The 16968-nt window shown below is 32.6% G+C and overlaps 1 protein-coding gene across 1 annotated transcript in view; it reads left to right on the top strand.

The window, feature by feature from the left end:
• The window catches only part of LOC140445663 (uncharacterized), a 32172-nt gene extending 20377 nt beyond the window's left edge, over nucleotides 1–11795 (top strand). Inside the window, exons 6-7 of the mRNA XM_072537900.1 lie at nucleotides 9359–9520; nucleotides 11312–11795. Coding sequence (XP_072394001.1) covers nucleotides 9359–9520; nucleotides 11312–11653 — 504 coding nt within the window. The 3' untranslated portion in view covers nucleotides 11654–11795. The remainder of the gene's footprint in view (nucleotides 1–9358; nucleotides 9521–11311) is intronic.
• Nucleotides 11796–16968: the final 5173 nt, after the last annotated feature.

Here is a 16968-nt window from a genome sequence, read left to right as displayed (position 1 = left end):
GAAGACCAGTAAATCGGTGACAGATTTTGTTCCAATTTCCGAACGAGTCATGTTGATCAAAATGACAGGCAAACCAGTAAACATAAATGTGACACAAGCATATGCACCAACAGCAGATAAGTCAGAAGAAGAAATAACTAAGTTCTATAAAGATCTGGAAAAAACAATAAGACTAACAAAGAAAGAGGACATAAACATATTAATGGGCGACTTTAACGCCAAGGTGGGTAAAGAAAGATATGAAGACATAATTGGAGAGTACGGCCTTAGAAGTAGCCTAACGTAGTTAGAAATGAAAGAGGCGACCTGTTGTGTGAATTCTGCAAGGAGAACGGTTTTGTCGTCATGAACACATGGTTTCAGCTCCCGCCTCGTAAGTTATATACTTGGAAATCACCAGGAGACCGTCCAAATCGAATATTTAGAAACCAAATTGACTACGTTTTAATAAACAGAAGATTTCGTAACGCTATCAAAACAATCGCAGCATATCCAGGTGCTGATATTGCATCCGATCATAATCCGCTAATAGCAGATGTGAGGTTAAAACTAGCAAAAATTAAGAGAACAAGTACAAACACCAGCACGCCTATATATGCAAGAGAACTGATGAGAGACGAAAATCTTAAGAAGAGTTATGCAAATCAAATTAATGAAGGAATGCGAATAATAGAACAAAATGATGATATCGAAGAGATGGTCAATAATATTAAAGGAACGATTCTGGCAGTAAACAGGGAAGTTAAAACACAGATCAGAAAGAGAAAGCATAACGAATGGATGACGGACGAAATTATGGATCTAATGGAAAAGCGAAGACAACATAAACAACAACGTAATCAAGACAAATACAAACAGATACACAAAGAAATTCGCCAGAAGGTTAAGAAAGCAAAAGAACGTTGGATGGTGGAAAGGTGCAACGAAATAGAACAATTGCAGGAAAAAGCAATTAGTTTTGGACTACATAAGAAGATCAAAGAAATATCGAATATACACGAAAGCCATCACAGAACAAGAATACGCAACGACAGAAACGAATACATAGAGTCAGAAGAGGAGATAGCAATGGCGTGGAAAGAATACGCAGAAAGACTTTTTAATGGCGAAAGACCAACACAACCAACGCGCAAACTTCCTTCCGAAAACTTATCAGGGCCATCAATAATGCGAAGTGAAATAGAATATGCAGTTAGAACCACAAAGATGCATAAAGCAACAGGTCCAGATGAAATTAATATAGAAGCAATAAAACTAATAGACGAGGAGAATATCGAAATCTTGGTAAAGCTGTTCAATAGAATTTATGATACTGGTTACATTCCGCGAGAATGGCTGCAGTCATCCTTTGTGATGATCCCAAAAACAGCTAATGCCACAAAATGCAATGAACACCGCTTAATCAGTTTAATGAGTCACTTGCTGAAACTCTTCCTTAAGATATTACACTCAAGAATGTACAAGATACTAGAAGAACTTAGCGGGTCAACACAATTCGGTTTTAAGGGAGGACTAGGAACAAGAGAGGCAATTTTATGTTTGAACACCTTAATACAAAACTGTTTAGATCAACGAAAAGATGTCTACCTCACCTTCATCGACTACGAGAAGGCATTTGACAATGTTAAACATGATATCATGATGGAACTACTACATAGGGCCAACATTGACCAGAAGGAGATCAGAATTATTCAGAATCTATACTGGAACCAAATGGCAAAGGTGAGGATTGATCAAGACCAATATACGGATGAATTTGAAATCCGGAAAGGTGTCCGCCAAGGCTGCATACTCTCTCCGATGCTTTTTAATTTATATGTTGAAAATATATTTGCGGAAGCATTAGAAGACACGGAATTAGGCATTAAGGTGAACGGCATACCAATTAGCAACCTACGCTATGCGGACGACACAGTGATTATAACTGATAATTTGGAAAATCAGCAGTTATTAATTGATAGGGTGAATAGCATAGGTAAAAAATATGGCCTCAAAATCAACATTTTGAAAACGAAATATATGGTCATTAGCAGAAACCCTCCAGAAAACCCGATAATATGCTTAGGTGACGATCGCATAAAACGCGTGAAAACTTTTAAATACCTTGGCACCACAATCAATGACCAATCGGATCCACAACAAGAAATAAAAACCCGAATACAAATGGCAAGACAAGCTTTTGTGAAATTCAGACCGCTCCTATGTAATCAAAACCTAAATTTCGAAATACGCTACAGAATGGTCAAGTGCTACATATGGTCCATCTTGCTTTATGGCATGGAAACGTGGACTTTGAAAAAAAACATCTATCAACAAACTTGAAGCATTTGAAATGTGGTCATTGAGAAGAATGATGCGCATACCTTGGGTGGATAGAGTTCGAAACGATGACGTCCTTAAGAGAGCCGGCGTGGAAAGAAAACTCTTTGAATTAATTAAAAAACGCAAGATTGGTTACCTTGGGCACATATTGAGAGGAGCAAAATATGAAATACCACAGTTAATCCTACAAGGGAAGATCGAAGGTAGGAGAGGAGCCGGCCGCAAGCAATTATCCTGGTTAAGGAATATTAAAGAATGGACAGGAATACACAATACAGGCGAGCTGTGTCACGCCGCCAAGAACAGAATTCTAGTAATGAGATAGTCGCCTACGCACTTTGGTGTATGGCAAGTTAAGAAGAAGAAGGTACATTTTAAGTTTTTCACTCCAAGAGATTAAAACATTTTTTTGCATATCTTTTATCTGGCTTTGAGATTTACTTAGTATTAATGAGGATTGAAGCAAAATTATATTTACCTATTCAGAAAAGTTTGTATATAAAAATCAATAAAAAGATGAAATATTCCAAACTTTTGAACTTATGTGATATATAATCATAATTTACTATTTTCTAAGAACAATACAATTGTTTTTAGGAAATAGTAACCGATATCGAATTGTACAGAGTAGCTGGAAAATTTTAAAATTTTGTTTCTATAATATTCTTATATGTATATTGACAAATATGATAATCCCAAAAGTATTATATTCATACAACTAGCATTCGAAAATATACTTACTAATGCTTGATATTATTAGGAATAACCCTCAAAAAAATGGAGAAAGAATTGAGTGGAAAACAGAAATTAAAATAGAAATATTTTCATAGCAATTTTATTAATTCATTATAATTCATACACAATTATTAAATTGTTAAAATTTCAAGTATAAACAAGTTAGTAGCCTCACATTCGCTAAATGTGTTTGTCTAAAAAAAGACGCACAAAACATATCCCTAACATACATTCTACAAAATGACATCATCTTTTCAAAACATGAATGGGAACTTTCTTAATTCACCATTCAAGTTTATAAAGCCAAATGTTTTTTCGCAAAAGAAAAAAATCATTTCCGCAATTTTTTACGCTGCATTATAAATTAACCGTAACCCTGTCAGTGTTAAATTAAAGAGTTCATTGGCAAGTCGTCGAAAAAAAATTGCGTTCATCTAACGTGACTACAAACAGACACATGTTTGAGAAATGTCAACAACTCGTTCTTTTATCTGTCTTAGTGGCGGTAAAAATTAGGTCGAACATAACGAAAATTATTGAAAAAATATGATAAACCCTATCTGGGAGAAGTACCAACACATGACAGAAATTTACAACGGGAAGTTGAAGAGCTGGGTACACTCTTTCTCTGGCACTCTTTAGTTTCGTAAATTTATCTGATATTTCTTTTAACCACTGCTTTGCTTTGCATTATATAGAATGTATTTCCTCGTTTGGCAACTTGTATCAGGTTGCAGAATCAGAAACCTGACCAAACTTACAATTTACATCATAAATGTTGCTACAGTTCTATACAGGGTGTCCAGAAACTCTCGTGACAAACGAAGACCGGAGATTCTCAGATAATTTTAAGACAATTTAACTCAATTCACCTAGTCCGAAAATGCTTCCAAAGGGAGCTAGAGCTCTTGAAAAATGGCTCCTTATAATTAGTTTTTTTTAATACCTCCAAAACGCTTCTAGTTAGGGTACAATTATTTATCATCCAGAGTTGATTCGATTCCATTAATTTCGAATTTCTAGTACCGGTCATTGGCGTCCGTTTTGGGTAGGTCAACGGTTATTTTAATGTATAACTTTTTTTGTCTTTAACTTTTAAGCATTCGCGATACTAGATTATTAAATTTTCAGGTATTCTAGTACTAAAAGGTACTTATACCTTAAGTTGATAGGATACACCGTTGTCCAGAAAAATCGATTTAAAAATTTTTCGTTTTTTAGTCATGAAAGTTAAATTAATATATTTGCACTAGTTGGCTTTGACCTGTCAACAAAACTATAACCTACGTTTTTCATTGTCAAATTGTGGTCAGTTCGCGAAGTTTATCTTTTAGTTTTTTACTTTCTGGGATTCAAATATAACAATTTCAATTAAACAAAAATGGTTTTTACTAACGGGGAATACGCTAATATGTTTTAGTTTATGGCGAAATGAGGTGTAACGCTCGAGCAGCACAACGTAGAAACCCTGAAAAATTTCACTCTTTGGGAAAAGAAGCAAATAATCAAATTGAAACAAAATTTTATTTGAAGGGGTTTAAAAACGAAGTATTTATTACATGAAACGAAACTAACACAAAAAAACAAATATCAAAAGTAGATAGTTACAAAAGATGCTCGATGTCTCTATTGATGACTGATTGCTCGATAACCATTAGTCTCTATGCATAAATTTGCTCTTTTGCTTAGCGAACTCAGAAATCTTGCAAAAATTCTAAATTTATTTATAAATTCGTTGCAAGCATCTTGTATCCTTAGCTAGAGTTGTGCACGATTTTGTAAAGGAACGGAATAACCAAATGCTTTTATGTATCCCCAAACACAATAATTGTGCATTATACACATTAGAATTTTCTTTTTTTTTGTGAATGTAGCACTACTATCTTGCAAACTGGAATACTTGCTTACAAATTTAATGATTCCTTTGTTATATTAATTCTAAAACCGGAAAAAAAAATAAAGATCATCCGGATTCATATAGACCAATTACATTCATTCAGTCATGCATGTTTAAAACATTCGAAAGAATTCTAAAATTGAGAATGGAAACTTGGATAAGGCGGCAAAGTATACTACCAACAACACAATTTGGCTATAAACAAGGCTGTGGAACGACGGACGCAATCGTTCGTCTCACTACAGATGTTTAAATTGGCTTTTCAAATTCCATGACATTGTTTATTGATAGATACATTGTTTATCGACATAAAAAGTGCTTATGACAATATTGATTTAAATATACTGTGTGATAAACTTGTATTTCTTGGAGTTCCAAAATCCATAGCATATTTACTATCAAATTTATATAAAAACAGAAACGTATCGTTTCGAATAGGTCATAATATCATAGAACCAATGATTCCATTTGGCATTCCCTGTGGAATACCTTTTGGCATTCCACAGGGAGCTGTTTTAAGTCCACTTCTTTTTTAATCTGTACGCATTTTCAACTGTTACTAAAATTATCAGCCTCATCATATGATGTTAAATTTGTATGGGTTAAGGGACACTCAGATATATTGGATACTAGTATTTCCTATTCAATAGCCAAAAATCCACTAAAGCACTCTATTGATTGAACAATTTAACACATGTGATCTCACTGCATATGTGAAAGAGCATATTAAATTTAAATGGGATAGACGTTAGATTTAGATCGGTGACATAACAAGCACTAATTTGTTTAAATTAAAACCAACAGTAGCTGCGAACCAATTTTACAAAGTTCATATTCAACATATTCTTTAACTGTCCCTTACACCTCAATACAAATAGCTGCTTTAAGAATTGCTGAACGCAGGTTTAAAGACGCCATTAAACTTGAATGTACTATTAAGTGAAAATAATTCAAAAATTTTTTAACTGATTATGGTATTGATGCAAAAAATTAAAAACCCATTAGTTCCTAGCATTACGATTATGTAACGGCAACGTGGTGCCATCTCAATTAAATAGATCCTCTATCGCCTACGTCGCAAATTTTTAGTTGAAAACAGGTTACAGGTTAGTTCTTGTCGGAAAGTGCTAGTGTTTATATCGTTGTAAATGTGCGATTTTATTAGAACTTTGTTTTGAATCTGTGTCTGGAGAAAAAATAACGAAAAAAATAAAGCTTCAAATAATGGACTTCGTTGATAAAGAGTAAGTATATAAATCTTATTTTGTATAATAAAGTTAATATTAGAAAACAAATAGTATAAGAAAATATAAATACATATTTTTTGTGTAAAAAAGCTTGGATATTTTTTCAAATAAAAAAGTTGTTCGGTTAGGAAATTGACTGTTACATATTTGTAACGCTAGGATGTAATGTACGCATATTCTCCGGTTATTTTGTACCAATATATCATATGTTTTGTTTTCATTGTATGGTATTTTTAGTAAAATTTTTCGAAGTATTAGTATACAGAGTGTTTATAGAACTTTAAAATTTAAAAATTTGAAATTTAAAAATGCAGTATATACCTATAAAATATTTTTTAATTTCAGAGGCCTTGCTGCAGTTCTGCACACCTGCTCATATGGTATATTAAAAAATTTCTGAATCCCGGGATTGAGTTTCGGGAGATTTCACATATAAGGAGAAAAAATTTCCTGAGTCAGATTATTCACTGTTTGAAAACAAATCAGACGTTGATATATTCGAAATGTTCATAGATGAAGAAATCATTTTATTCCTGGTACAGGAAACAAACCAATATGCTACTTTCAAGAACCTACACGACTCAGGAGTCTCGCCAGAGGAAATGAAATGTTTCATTGCTATATTGATTCTTAGTGGTTATAATAATATTCCCAGCAAGCGTATGTATTGGGAGCAAAGTCTTGACACTAGAAACGAACTTGTTTATATTGTTATGAGACGCAACAGATTTGAGCAAATTTTGAGGCTTATTCACTTGAATTCTAACGCAAATATTGATAAGGGTGATAAGCTCTGAAAAATACGATCATTTATAAATAAAGGGAAGGACAGATTCAGAAAGTATTTTGTTCCTGAAAAAGATCTGGCTTTCGACGAAAGTATGGTCAAATACTACGGTAAACATAGCAAGCAATTTTTAAGAGCCAAACCCATACAATTTGGTTATAAAGTCTGGTGCCTAAATACAGTGATGAGATATTTGATTGATTTCTAGATATATCAAGGAAAATCTGTAACTCCTGATACTGATATAGACAGAAACTTTGGAAGGCGGAAGCACCACTGATGAAAATGATAGAAGAACTACCTGATAATCTGAAATCTTTTCCATTCTTATTTTACTTTAACAATTTATTTATTACCTTCAGTTTATTGACTTATTTACGTTTGAAAGGATACGGAGGCACGGGGACTATAAGGGAAAACCGTTTACCTAGGAAATGTCCTTTATTAGCTAAAAAAGATATTCAGAAAAAGGAAAGGGGATAGTATAAAAGTACTATTAGTAAGACGGATGCTGTACTAGTAGCTAAGTGGGTCGATAATTCCGTAGTTTGCATTGCTTCAAATAGATATGGCATCAATCCAATAACAAATGTTAAACGTTATTCGCAAAAGGAAAAAAACACATACAAGTTAGCAGACCAGCAGTACTTGCAGAGTATAACAAAAAAATGGGTGATACTGATCGAATGGATAAGAAAATTGAGCAGTACAGGATTCAAATTAGAAACAGAAAACGGTACTGGGCATTGTTTACATGGCTTCTTGATGTTTCAGTCAATAACGCGTGGTGTTTGTATCGAAAATCAAACAACTCTCAGATGTCCCAAATAGACTTTCGAAGGGCTATCGTGCAAGTTTATTAGAAGAAATATTTGTCATCTCCCAAAGGCACTAGCAGGACTGAATCTCCATCTTCTAATGCGCAAAGAGTAGCAGATGAAATTATATATGATAGGATGGAACTCCTAGTGGATAAAATTCCAAACGACAAAAGAAGACGTTGTGCTGGAAGATTTTGCAAAAGTTTAACACGCACGATGTGTAAAAAATGTAATGTAACACAAAACAAAATGTTTAAATTCCTTTTTCATTTATTTCAGTTTTTAAATAAATAGAACTGTTTACAGATATATTTTTTATTTTTTGCACTCATTAGCTCTAGCGTTACATATATGTAACATCGTATACTGAGTGATTTATAAATCCGAATGCATAAATTTAATTAAATTTATGTTTTTAATAAAACTGCCCCCAAAAAAATGTTAGCATCACATTAAAAACTGCGAAAAAATAATCTGGGCACTAATGGGTTAAAGGTGTGAATTACAAATCGATCGTGTGAGTGGATATTTCCTTTATATGTGTACCTATTTGTTGCCCACCTATCTAACGGTGGTTTATGTCTTGTGTGTTATAATGAAGTCGCTCTGATGAACCCCTGAGCGAAAAGTGTCCTAACTGTACAATCCTGAATGAATTCTATATTATAACTTTTTCTCTGCAGTAAATTGCTGAGGCGAGCGTCACGCTCTCTATAAAAAAAAATAAATAAATAATAAAATTAGGTACTTTATTCAATTTTAAAAACATTATTTAAATTTTAAAAATACAGAAAACATAGTATAAAGCTTACTATATTCATTAACACATGAGCAATATCCACTTTTCAAATTCTATAAAACCATAACTTTTAATTAACTCCATATTTTTTAAGCTGAATCCACCACTGTATATTTAATTAATAACTTGCACCTGTAGCTGCTTAGCTTGAATACAGACCTAAATAAACCGTAGAGGCGTTGTGCTACGCCTCGGGACACATGGATTACCGAAATATTTATTTTCACGTCGCATACATAGTTTACAAGAAAAACATTAACCCACTGCACTATAGACAAGTAATATTTATTCTATACGGTACTTAGACTAAATTGATAGTTCTTTTATACAATAAAAAATGTTTATTTCGTTACTGTTTCAACAAATCGCTTAGCAAAAATATTTCTTCAATGATAAAAATATAATCGTTTTAAAAATTACACTGCCCGAGAAAATTAAAGAAGTAAATTTATATTAATGGAACTTTTTAAAATAAATGAAAAGTTCAAGGATTTATAAATGCACGTAACTACGATACTTTCCAGGTTTATTATGATTTTCCCACTAATTTAAAACAAGATAAATTTTATATAAACATATTAGAGGGACATGATGAAGCGTTATAATTGCCTTTATATTGTGTATTTCGTGTTTCACTAACGCTACACTCAATCTATGTTTGATAATTACAATCGACACGTATCAGGGTTGGTTTACTATAAGATAAATAGTTTTCGAAAAGTTTTATTTATATTACATTATTTTTTTTAGTTTAAAGGATGTAACAAGGCTTTTTCAAGACTAGAAAATTTAAAAATACATCAGCGGAGTCACACAGGGGAACGACCTTACGTATGTCAGTTTTCGACGTGCCCGAAAAGCTTTTCCAACAGTTCTGATCGAGCCAAACACCAGAGAACTCATTTTGATACAGTAAGTTTTAATATTTGAGTTTAATAACAGAATTATTTCGTAATATATTATAATTCAATTTATTTTTATAAAGTTTCGTCAATTTCGTTTTTACCGTATTCATTTAAGTATCGTTTAAAACTGCTATACTTAGGTCTAAAAAATTGTTTACTCAATCTTTAATTCAGTTACTACAATATTGTTTCTTTTCGAGCCCTTCCAACCTATTTTCCACCTCATTTAGATGTTACTCTGTTTTTTAATTGCTTTTTTATTTTCACCTCTGACTTTTTAAATTCTATTATCTATTCTTTATATTCTAAATTACCTTTTCTCATTTCTATTTGTACATTTCTCTTAGTAAGTGTGCCTCGATTACTATGCTTCTCGCAAAACAGGCTACATTGGTGACCCCGACAACTGTTTAAATCATTATGAATAGTGAATACGATGAACAGACTCTAATTGCTGGAGTAGGCATCAAAACACCAGAATTTTGGCTTGCCGAGCCAGAGCTATGGTTTCTCCGACTAGAAGCTCAATTTCGACAAGCAAAGATTACTTCAGATAGCTGTAAGTTTGACCACATAGTAGCTAGCTTAAACAGTGATATATTATTAGAAGTAGCAGACATAGTGAGAAACCCAACTAACGGCAATACCTATGAATAATTAAAAGGCCGGCTTCTCGACAGTTATGGCATCAGCCCAGATAAAAATATCCACAGGTTGATGGAACTCACTTTGGGTGACTTAAAACCTACTCAACTGCTTCACCGGGTGCAAGTTCTGGCCATGGATAGCATTAGAACACGTAAACCACGTAGACTCCCACCAGACCGTCTTCAAGCTGCACAAGCAGAATTCAACGAGATGATGGAGGCAGACATTATTCGACCAATAAAGTCATCGGGCAAGCCCGCTTCACATGGTTCAAAAGTCTAATGGACGATGGCGTGCCTGTGGAGATTTCCGCCGTCTAAATGCCATGATGAAACCAGATCGCTATACAATACCGCACATCCAGGATTTTGCTAACCAGGTACATGGCAAGAAAATTTTCTCATGCATTGATTTGATACGTGCTTTTTACCAAATCCCAGTCCACACTAAGGATGTACAAAAAAGGGCTGTAATAACCCCCTTTGGCCTGTACGAGTTCCTCAGAATGCCGTTTGGTTTGTGAAATGCTGCCCACACGTTCCAGAAATACCTCGACCACCTTTTTCGAGAATGCTCCTTTGTGTACATATACATTGACGATATTTTGGTTGCCTCGGAAACTGTCACTGAGCATGAACAACACCTGGCATCAGTACTTCGGATTCTTCGGAAGCAAACAGATTCCAAATCAACAAGGATAAATCAAAATTCCGAAAACGTACAGTGAACTTCCTGGGTGCCACAGTCTCTCCAACTGGCGTTCTTCCATTTCCGGATAAAGTTAGTGCGATTTGCAAGTTTTCACAACATACGACCTATCGACAGCTACGACGTTCATACCCCAAAAAGGGAACGATTATTGTTTTCTTACTTGTTTTAGTATGTAGTTCCTTGTTAATAAAACATTAAAATAGTTTAAAGTGTGCCTCGATTACTATGCTTCTAGCAAAACAGACTACAATCTTATGATACTAACCTCACTTTTTGTTCTTTACTAATAGAATTCACCAATTTTATATTTTTTTTTCTCTTTGCTATCACTGTTATCCATTTAACTATAAATCACTTCTTTAACCAATGCAAGGTTGCCAATGCATCTCTTACGAATTATATCAATATAAAATATCGTAATGTTTTTCTCTCTTTCCAGAAACCATACGCCTGTCAAGTACTAGGTTGTGCCAAAAAATACACGGACCCAAGTAGTCTCCGCAAACACGTAAAGAATCACACGTTTGAAGAACAAATGCAGATAAAGAAAAAAACGCACGATGCCGGAATTAGTTTCACATTGCAATCATTTGTTAAAAAATATTTGGATCCCAATAAGCAAAAAGCAGTTAGAACTTCAAACATCTATTACAACACCAACTTTGATCATAGTTACTCTTCCAGTTATGTAATAGATAAAAAATATAATATGATTAATATTAAACAAGATTTGAAAAATAAATTAACAGAGAAAAGTAAGCTTAAAAAAGAATGTTACTAATTGTAAAGTTAACTTTTTAATTAAAGCATAAATTTCATTCGGAAATGTGTGCTGTTCAGATATGGCTTAAGACTGTTAGATGAGGAAATACAAAAGTTGAAAGAACAAAAAATGAAAGTCCAATTCACTTCGCTAATCTTAATGAAAATCTAAAAAGAAAAAAATTAGGGTGTTTGAAAATCCATCAACTGTAAATATATTTGCCACTCTCTTTTTCCTAACAAATTATATCAAACAAAGCTTTACTGCCGTTGAATTAATTTTTCTCTATAGTAAAAAACTAGCGATCGAACGAGGCGATCGTCACGAAATTAGCGCCACAAAATAGTTGGAAGAGTCAATTTACTTGTTGAGCGGCGTCCTTTATACAACATGTAAACTTTTTCAATTTTATTAAATTATATATAATGGATATTAACTAACAGCGGTTTGATGTACTTTCGAATGTACAAAAAATTGTTAAAATAAATATACTTTGTAAATACATTACTGTAAAAAATTCGTAAAATAAAAAAAAATAATAAATAATTAAATTACTTTATTCAATTTTAAAAATATTCGCGCTAGTCTACAGTACCACCTACTGTACCAATTTTTTTTACTTGAAGTACTGTAAAATGGGGTGAATTTGATCACTCTAAAGTTATTCGTTCAAAAATATGATAGTAAATTGTAAAATTATAAAAATATTTTTTACCAATGATTCGACAAGATCTATATTAAATATTTCTCCATAAAAAATATTTTTTGGATTAAGATTTTGACTAAAAAATGCAAACAACTGGATGAACAATTTCATACCCTGAATGGGGCGAAATTTTTAAGTGAATGAGAATATCATAATATGTAATGCCGGCCGATCATGTTCACCCCACGTTATAAATATTTTTCAAAAAATGTAAGCATTCTAAAAAATGTATACTGGGGCGAAATTGATCATTGCAATTTAAATCACAATTTGCTTTTCTACAGATTTATTTTATTCACACAAAAAACAAAAATATGCTAATACGCCCTAAATTAGGTTTCACAAACAAAAAACTGAACCAAAGAGCCATATTCATTAAAAATTAATATTTTCTAAAAATTGTAATAGTACGAAACATGTCATGAAAAGTAAACTTTAATATGCTTATACCAAAGAATGACAAAGTTTTGCTAGTACTGCAATGTAGAACACCAAAAAACATAATTTTAAACATCTTTGAACATATGTATATTAAGTTTAAAATGATATTCTACATCTCCATTACATCAACCCGTTTTTTAAACATACAAGCTGTTTCCGTTGAATTAAGGAATTCAGGATAGGGCAAAATGGGAATAATATCACCCAATTCAACCGAAAATTTATCATGTTTGACCGGCTTGAAGGCCTTCTTTACTTCATCCGTAGATTTATATCCTACAACGTCTAGGTCCTTTCCTCTAGTATTGCTTCTTCCTTCTTCCTCCCAATACCTTTACTAACAGAAAAAACTCCTTCTTTGATGTCATCCTTGTTATAGGCAAAATATTCAACCCCATCATTATTGTCAGACTCATCCAAGTTAGACGTTTCACTTTCTGTTTCATTATCACTTTATGGCTTTTCTTCACTGTCGCTTTCAGTTTCATTATTTCATCAGGTTGCTGAGCTACAACACTTTTTCCTGGCTCGACATTTAGTTTGGTTCGCTTAATATTTTGCCTGGATGATGCAGCTAAATATCTTTTCTTCTTTAGATAATGTACCAAAAGGTTGTCGATTTGGCCCTCTATTTCTTCATCTTCTCTAGGTAACTTATTTAAAACTTTCTCGGAGGAGAAAGGGTAGGTAAATTCCCTTAACTGCAAAGGAGGAAACAATAATTCGTTTTATAGCGCTGTTTTCGTCCGCTGTTTTTGTTTTTTGTCCATGTGCTGAAGAGTACTGTTTAACAAGTTTGGAAAATCTTTCTTATCTATTGTGGTTAATATGGGGTGGCAGTTTTTTCAATCACTGAGAGTTTACCTCCAAACCATCTGAAAGGGATCGAAAAAATCGACATCAAGTGGTTAGGTCAAATGTGTTGAGTTTTTGGCCAAACATATAAAGCCCAAATTGATTTGTTCTCATAAAGACATCACCTCATCGGTAAAATGTGAGGAAAGGTTACCTCCTATGATGATTTTTCGCCCTTCAAGACGTTCCTAAATGTCTGTGAATCTATTCATCCACGATGGATGCGATTATATCGAGAACCTATAGAGCAGCATCTGTCAGTACAGCAAGATACTGGCCATTTTTCAGTCCGTTGTAACCACATTTTTTCTGCTTTATAAATTATATATGGTGGTAACAGCAATCCTGAAGCCGAAGCATACATCATTGTAGCCGTTGCTGCTTTAGTAAAATTAAAAACCCGTTCGGGATATTTGTTACCACGTTGAAATATCATTTTCTTATTTCCGAGTCGTAATTGAATATGTTAATGGGCATTTTCCACCCTAAAATCGTCATAGTTCTTATACGGACTAGCACCAAGTTTTCTTATATAATTTCGAACGATTTTTTCTGAAAAGAAAGCACTAATTTAAGATTTCTTCAGAAAAAATGTTATCAAATTTGCCCCCGGTGGAGATCAATTTCTTCCCAGAGACCTGATCAAATTAGCTCCATTTTGAATTTTTAAATTTCCCGTGTAAATTATGATACCCTGACAAATAGCTTGTTGACATGTATTGCCAGATAACATGTAACTATTAAGATAATTAGTTAAAATCGCACATTTTTTCAGTTTTTCTCAGGCACCGGAAAGTTAGGAAGCTAAAGAAACTTATCAAAAATATAGCCATAATTAAAACAAGCTTTTTTCAATAAAAAATATACTTACCTCAACTAGACAATCACAGGTTTCACGGTAGTGTTTACTAACTAAAACGACGTTCTCAACCGTTTGTAAAGTTTCTTAGATTTCAGGGAAAATTAAAATATTTTCCTCTTTTTCTTTTATTCTACCGTTCGTTGTTCTAGAGTTCCAGGTCCACTGATGTACTACTCCTTTATTTATTACTTTTAGAGAGATAGACACTTTTAGAGAGATAGACCAGATACCTATTAGACACATTTTAAATATATCTGAAAACAACACACATTTGCTATGGATTTATTGTAATAACTGTAAATATATGTAAAATTAAGGGACCAAAGTGATGTGATAATTGTAATATAAATATAGAAATTTTGTACTTAAATATTTTTGAATAGTATAATTTTGTATATGTGACATTTTATTGTATGCATAGAATAAACTATTTTTACAAGTATATGATGTTATTTTAAATCTCAACCTCAACAAACTTTATAATTCATTCGTAGAGCTCCCTCTCCATCGCTCCCTCGACCTTCAAAGCCGAACATTTTGAGGACTGCATTTTGAAGCTTTGTGGATGATTCCGTTGAAATGCAATCTTTTTCGAATTTGGCACATTAAAACTTTAAAGTATGTTCTTTCAAATGACGCTAATTAGAACTCTTAATTATTTTAAATAAAGCTGTCGTGAATTAAAAAAAAAACGTAACTTCGTCCAAAATTGTCCTAGGACAATTTTTTCTTTTTTTAAATTTGTGAAAAAACGCAAGCTGTGCAAATATGAAAAAATTATTTTCCTGCAGGCTATGGTTAAAAAGTTATTCTAATTGTTTATAAGAAAAAAATCGATGTTTTTGCAAAATAATTTTGCAATATTGAAAATTGTTTTTCTTCATTTCTTTTTATAATACCACAAAATACATCATCCAACAAGAAGCGAAAGCTTTGTCGGTAGGACAGAAATTTCGGAGTGACAGTGACAGTTAAACTATTTAGTACACTAAGAAAAGTAATGAGGAAGACGTTCAAAACTGTAGCGTAGTAAAATTATAGTTACACTGAGAAATGAAGTAATCATTAAAACTAATGTTTTTTAAGTAGATCTGTTTTGTATGAATTGTATTTTTTTCTGTAAAATTTAATACAACCCATATATCAATTCTGTACTGATAAATAAAAAGATTTTAAGTCAAAAATATCGATTTGTCTTTTTTAAAAAAATAAATTAACGTACTAAAAGTATTTTAGTACGTTAAAATACCGATAAAAAGCTATTGAATTTGAGAGTAAATTTCAAAATAGAGCTGAAAATCAGTCGATTTCTATTACTTTTATTAATATAAGTATTAAAATATGTACAGTCCATCTAATTTGCTTACCGTTGCACGTCATTATCATGATACTATAACTAACAAGATGAGTCAACGCGCATGTTCTTGCATCTCTCTCGCACACCTGTGACGTAAGCCCGAGACAACTTTAATGATGCCAAGTTAAATGCTCTATGTGTTGCTATCCTGTGTGCTTCAAAACGTAGTGAATGATATGTTTATTTATTCATTGATGTAGTAAAGACTTTGTATATTATATTGTTATACAAATTTTGTGGTGAAAACATTCAGTTTACTGTGTTAATATCACCTAATTTATTTATCGTACTCAATTTCCTCTCGACTACCTGTAGCTACTTTATAAAGAAGACTAATTATTTGGTTGCCATAATGTATTGTGCAGTGGTAGGTTGTTTAAACAATTATAATAAAAAAAGTAAAACTTTTTCAAAGTGTTGTTTTTTTGTGTTTCCTAGAGACAAACAAATGCGTAAAGTATGGGTCTTCAAGTGTTTTTAGCGAGACAAATTTAATGCAGAAACCGCTAGGATATGATCAAAACATTTTACAGAAGCTGACTATTGTTTATTGTCACTGAAGAGATCTTTTTCTCGCTAAACCTTCCTAGTGGTGATACAGAAATTAATCCTGAAGATTTAATTGACAGTCATCAAGACTTTATTAATTCGAATATAAAAGACCTTGAATGGGATGCATTGGAAAATTCAGCCGGTTTCATTGCATTTAATACAAAAAAAGAAATACTTGGATATATTCCGGACTCTAACGATAAATCGTTTACTTGGGTGAACCACGTTTCTGAGGGTGGTTTACTCAAACCAACACTGGAATTTGTAACTAAATGAGTGAACTGGAACTTATTTTAACATATTTTAACATAATTCTAAATAAAAATATTAAAGATAATTACAATATCCACAAGATAAAAATCACAAAGATTGTAAAATAAATGTTTAAATGATATTCATAAAGTCTCGAGTATGACCCGCTTTTCCTTTATGGTTCAAATTCTTTACATTTTACCGGCCTTTTATATTTAATTTATGTTTTGTAGCAATATTTATTTTGTTTGTTATACACACAAACAAATCGTAGATTTATATATTTCTTTAATTCATTTTACAAATTA

Source organism: Diabrotica undecimpunctata, chromosome 7, assembly GCF_040954645.1.
Source record: "Diabrotica undecimpunctata isolate CICGRU chromosome 7, icDiaUnde3, whole genome shotgun sequence".
NCBI lineage: Eukaryota > Metazoa > Arthropoda > Insecta > Coleoptera > Chrysomelidae > Diabrotica > Diabrotica undecimpunctata.
The sequence above is the reverse complement of the archived record's forward strand: the minus strand, read 5'-3'. Positions and strand labels throughout refer to the sequence as shown.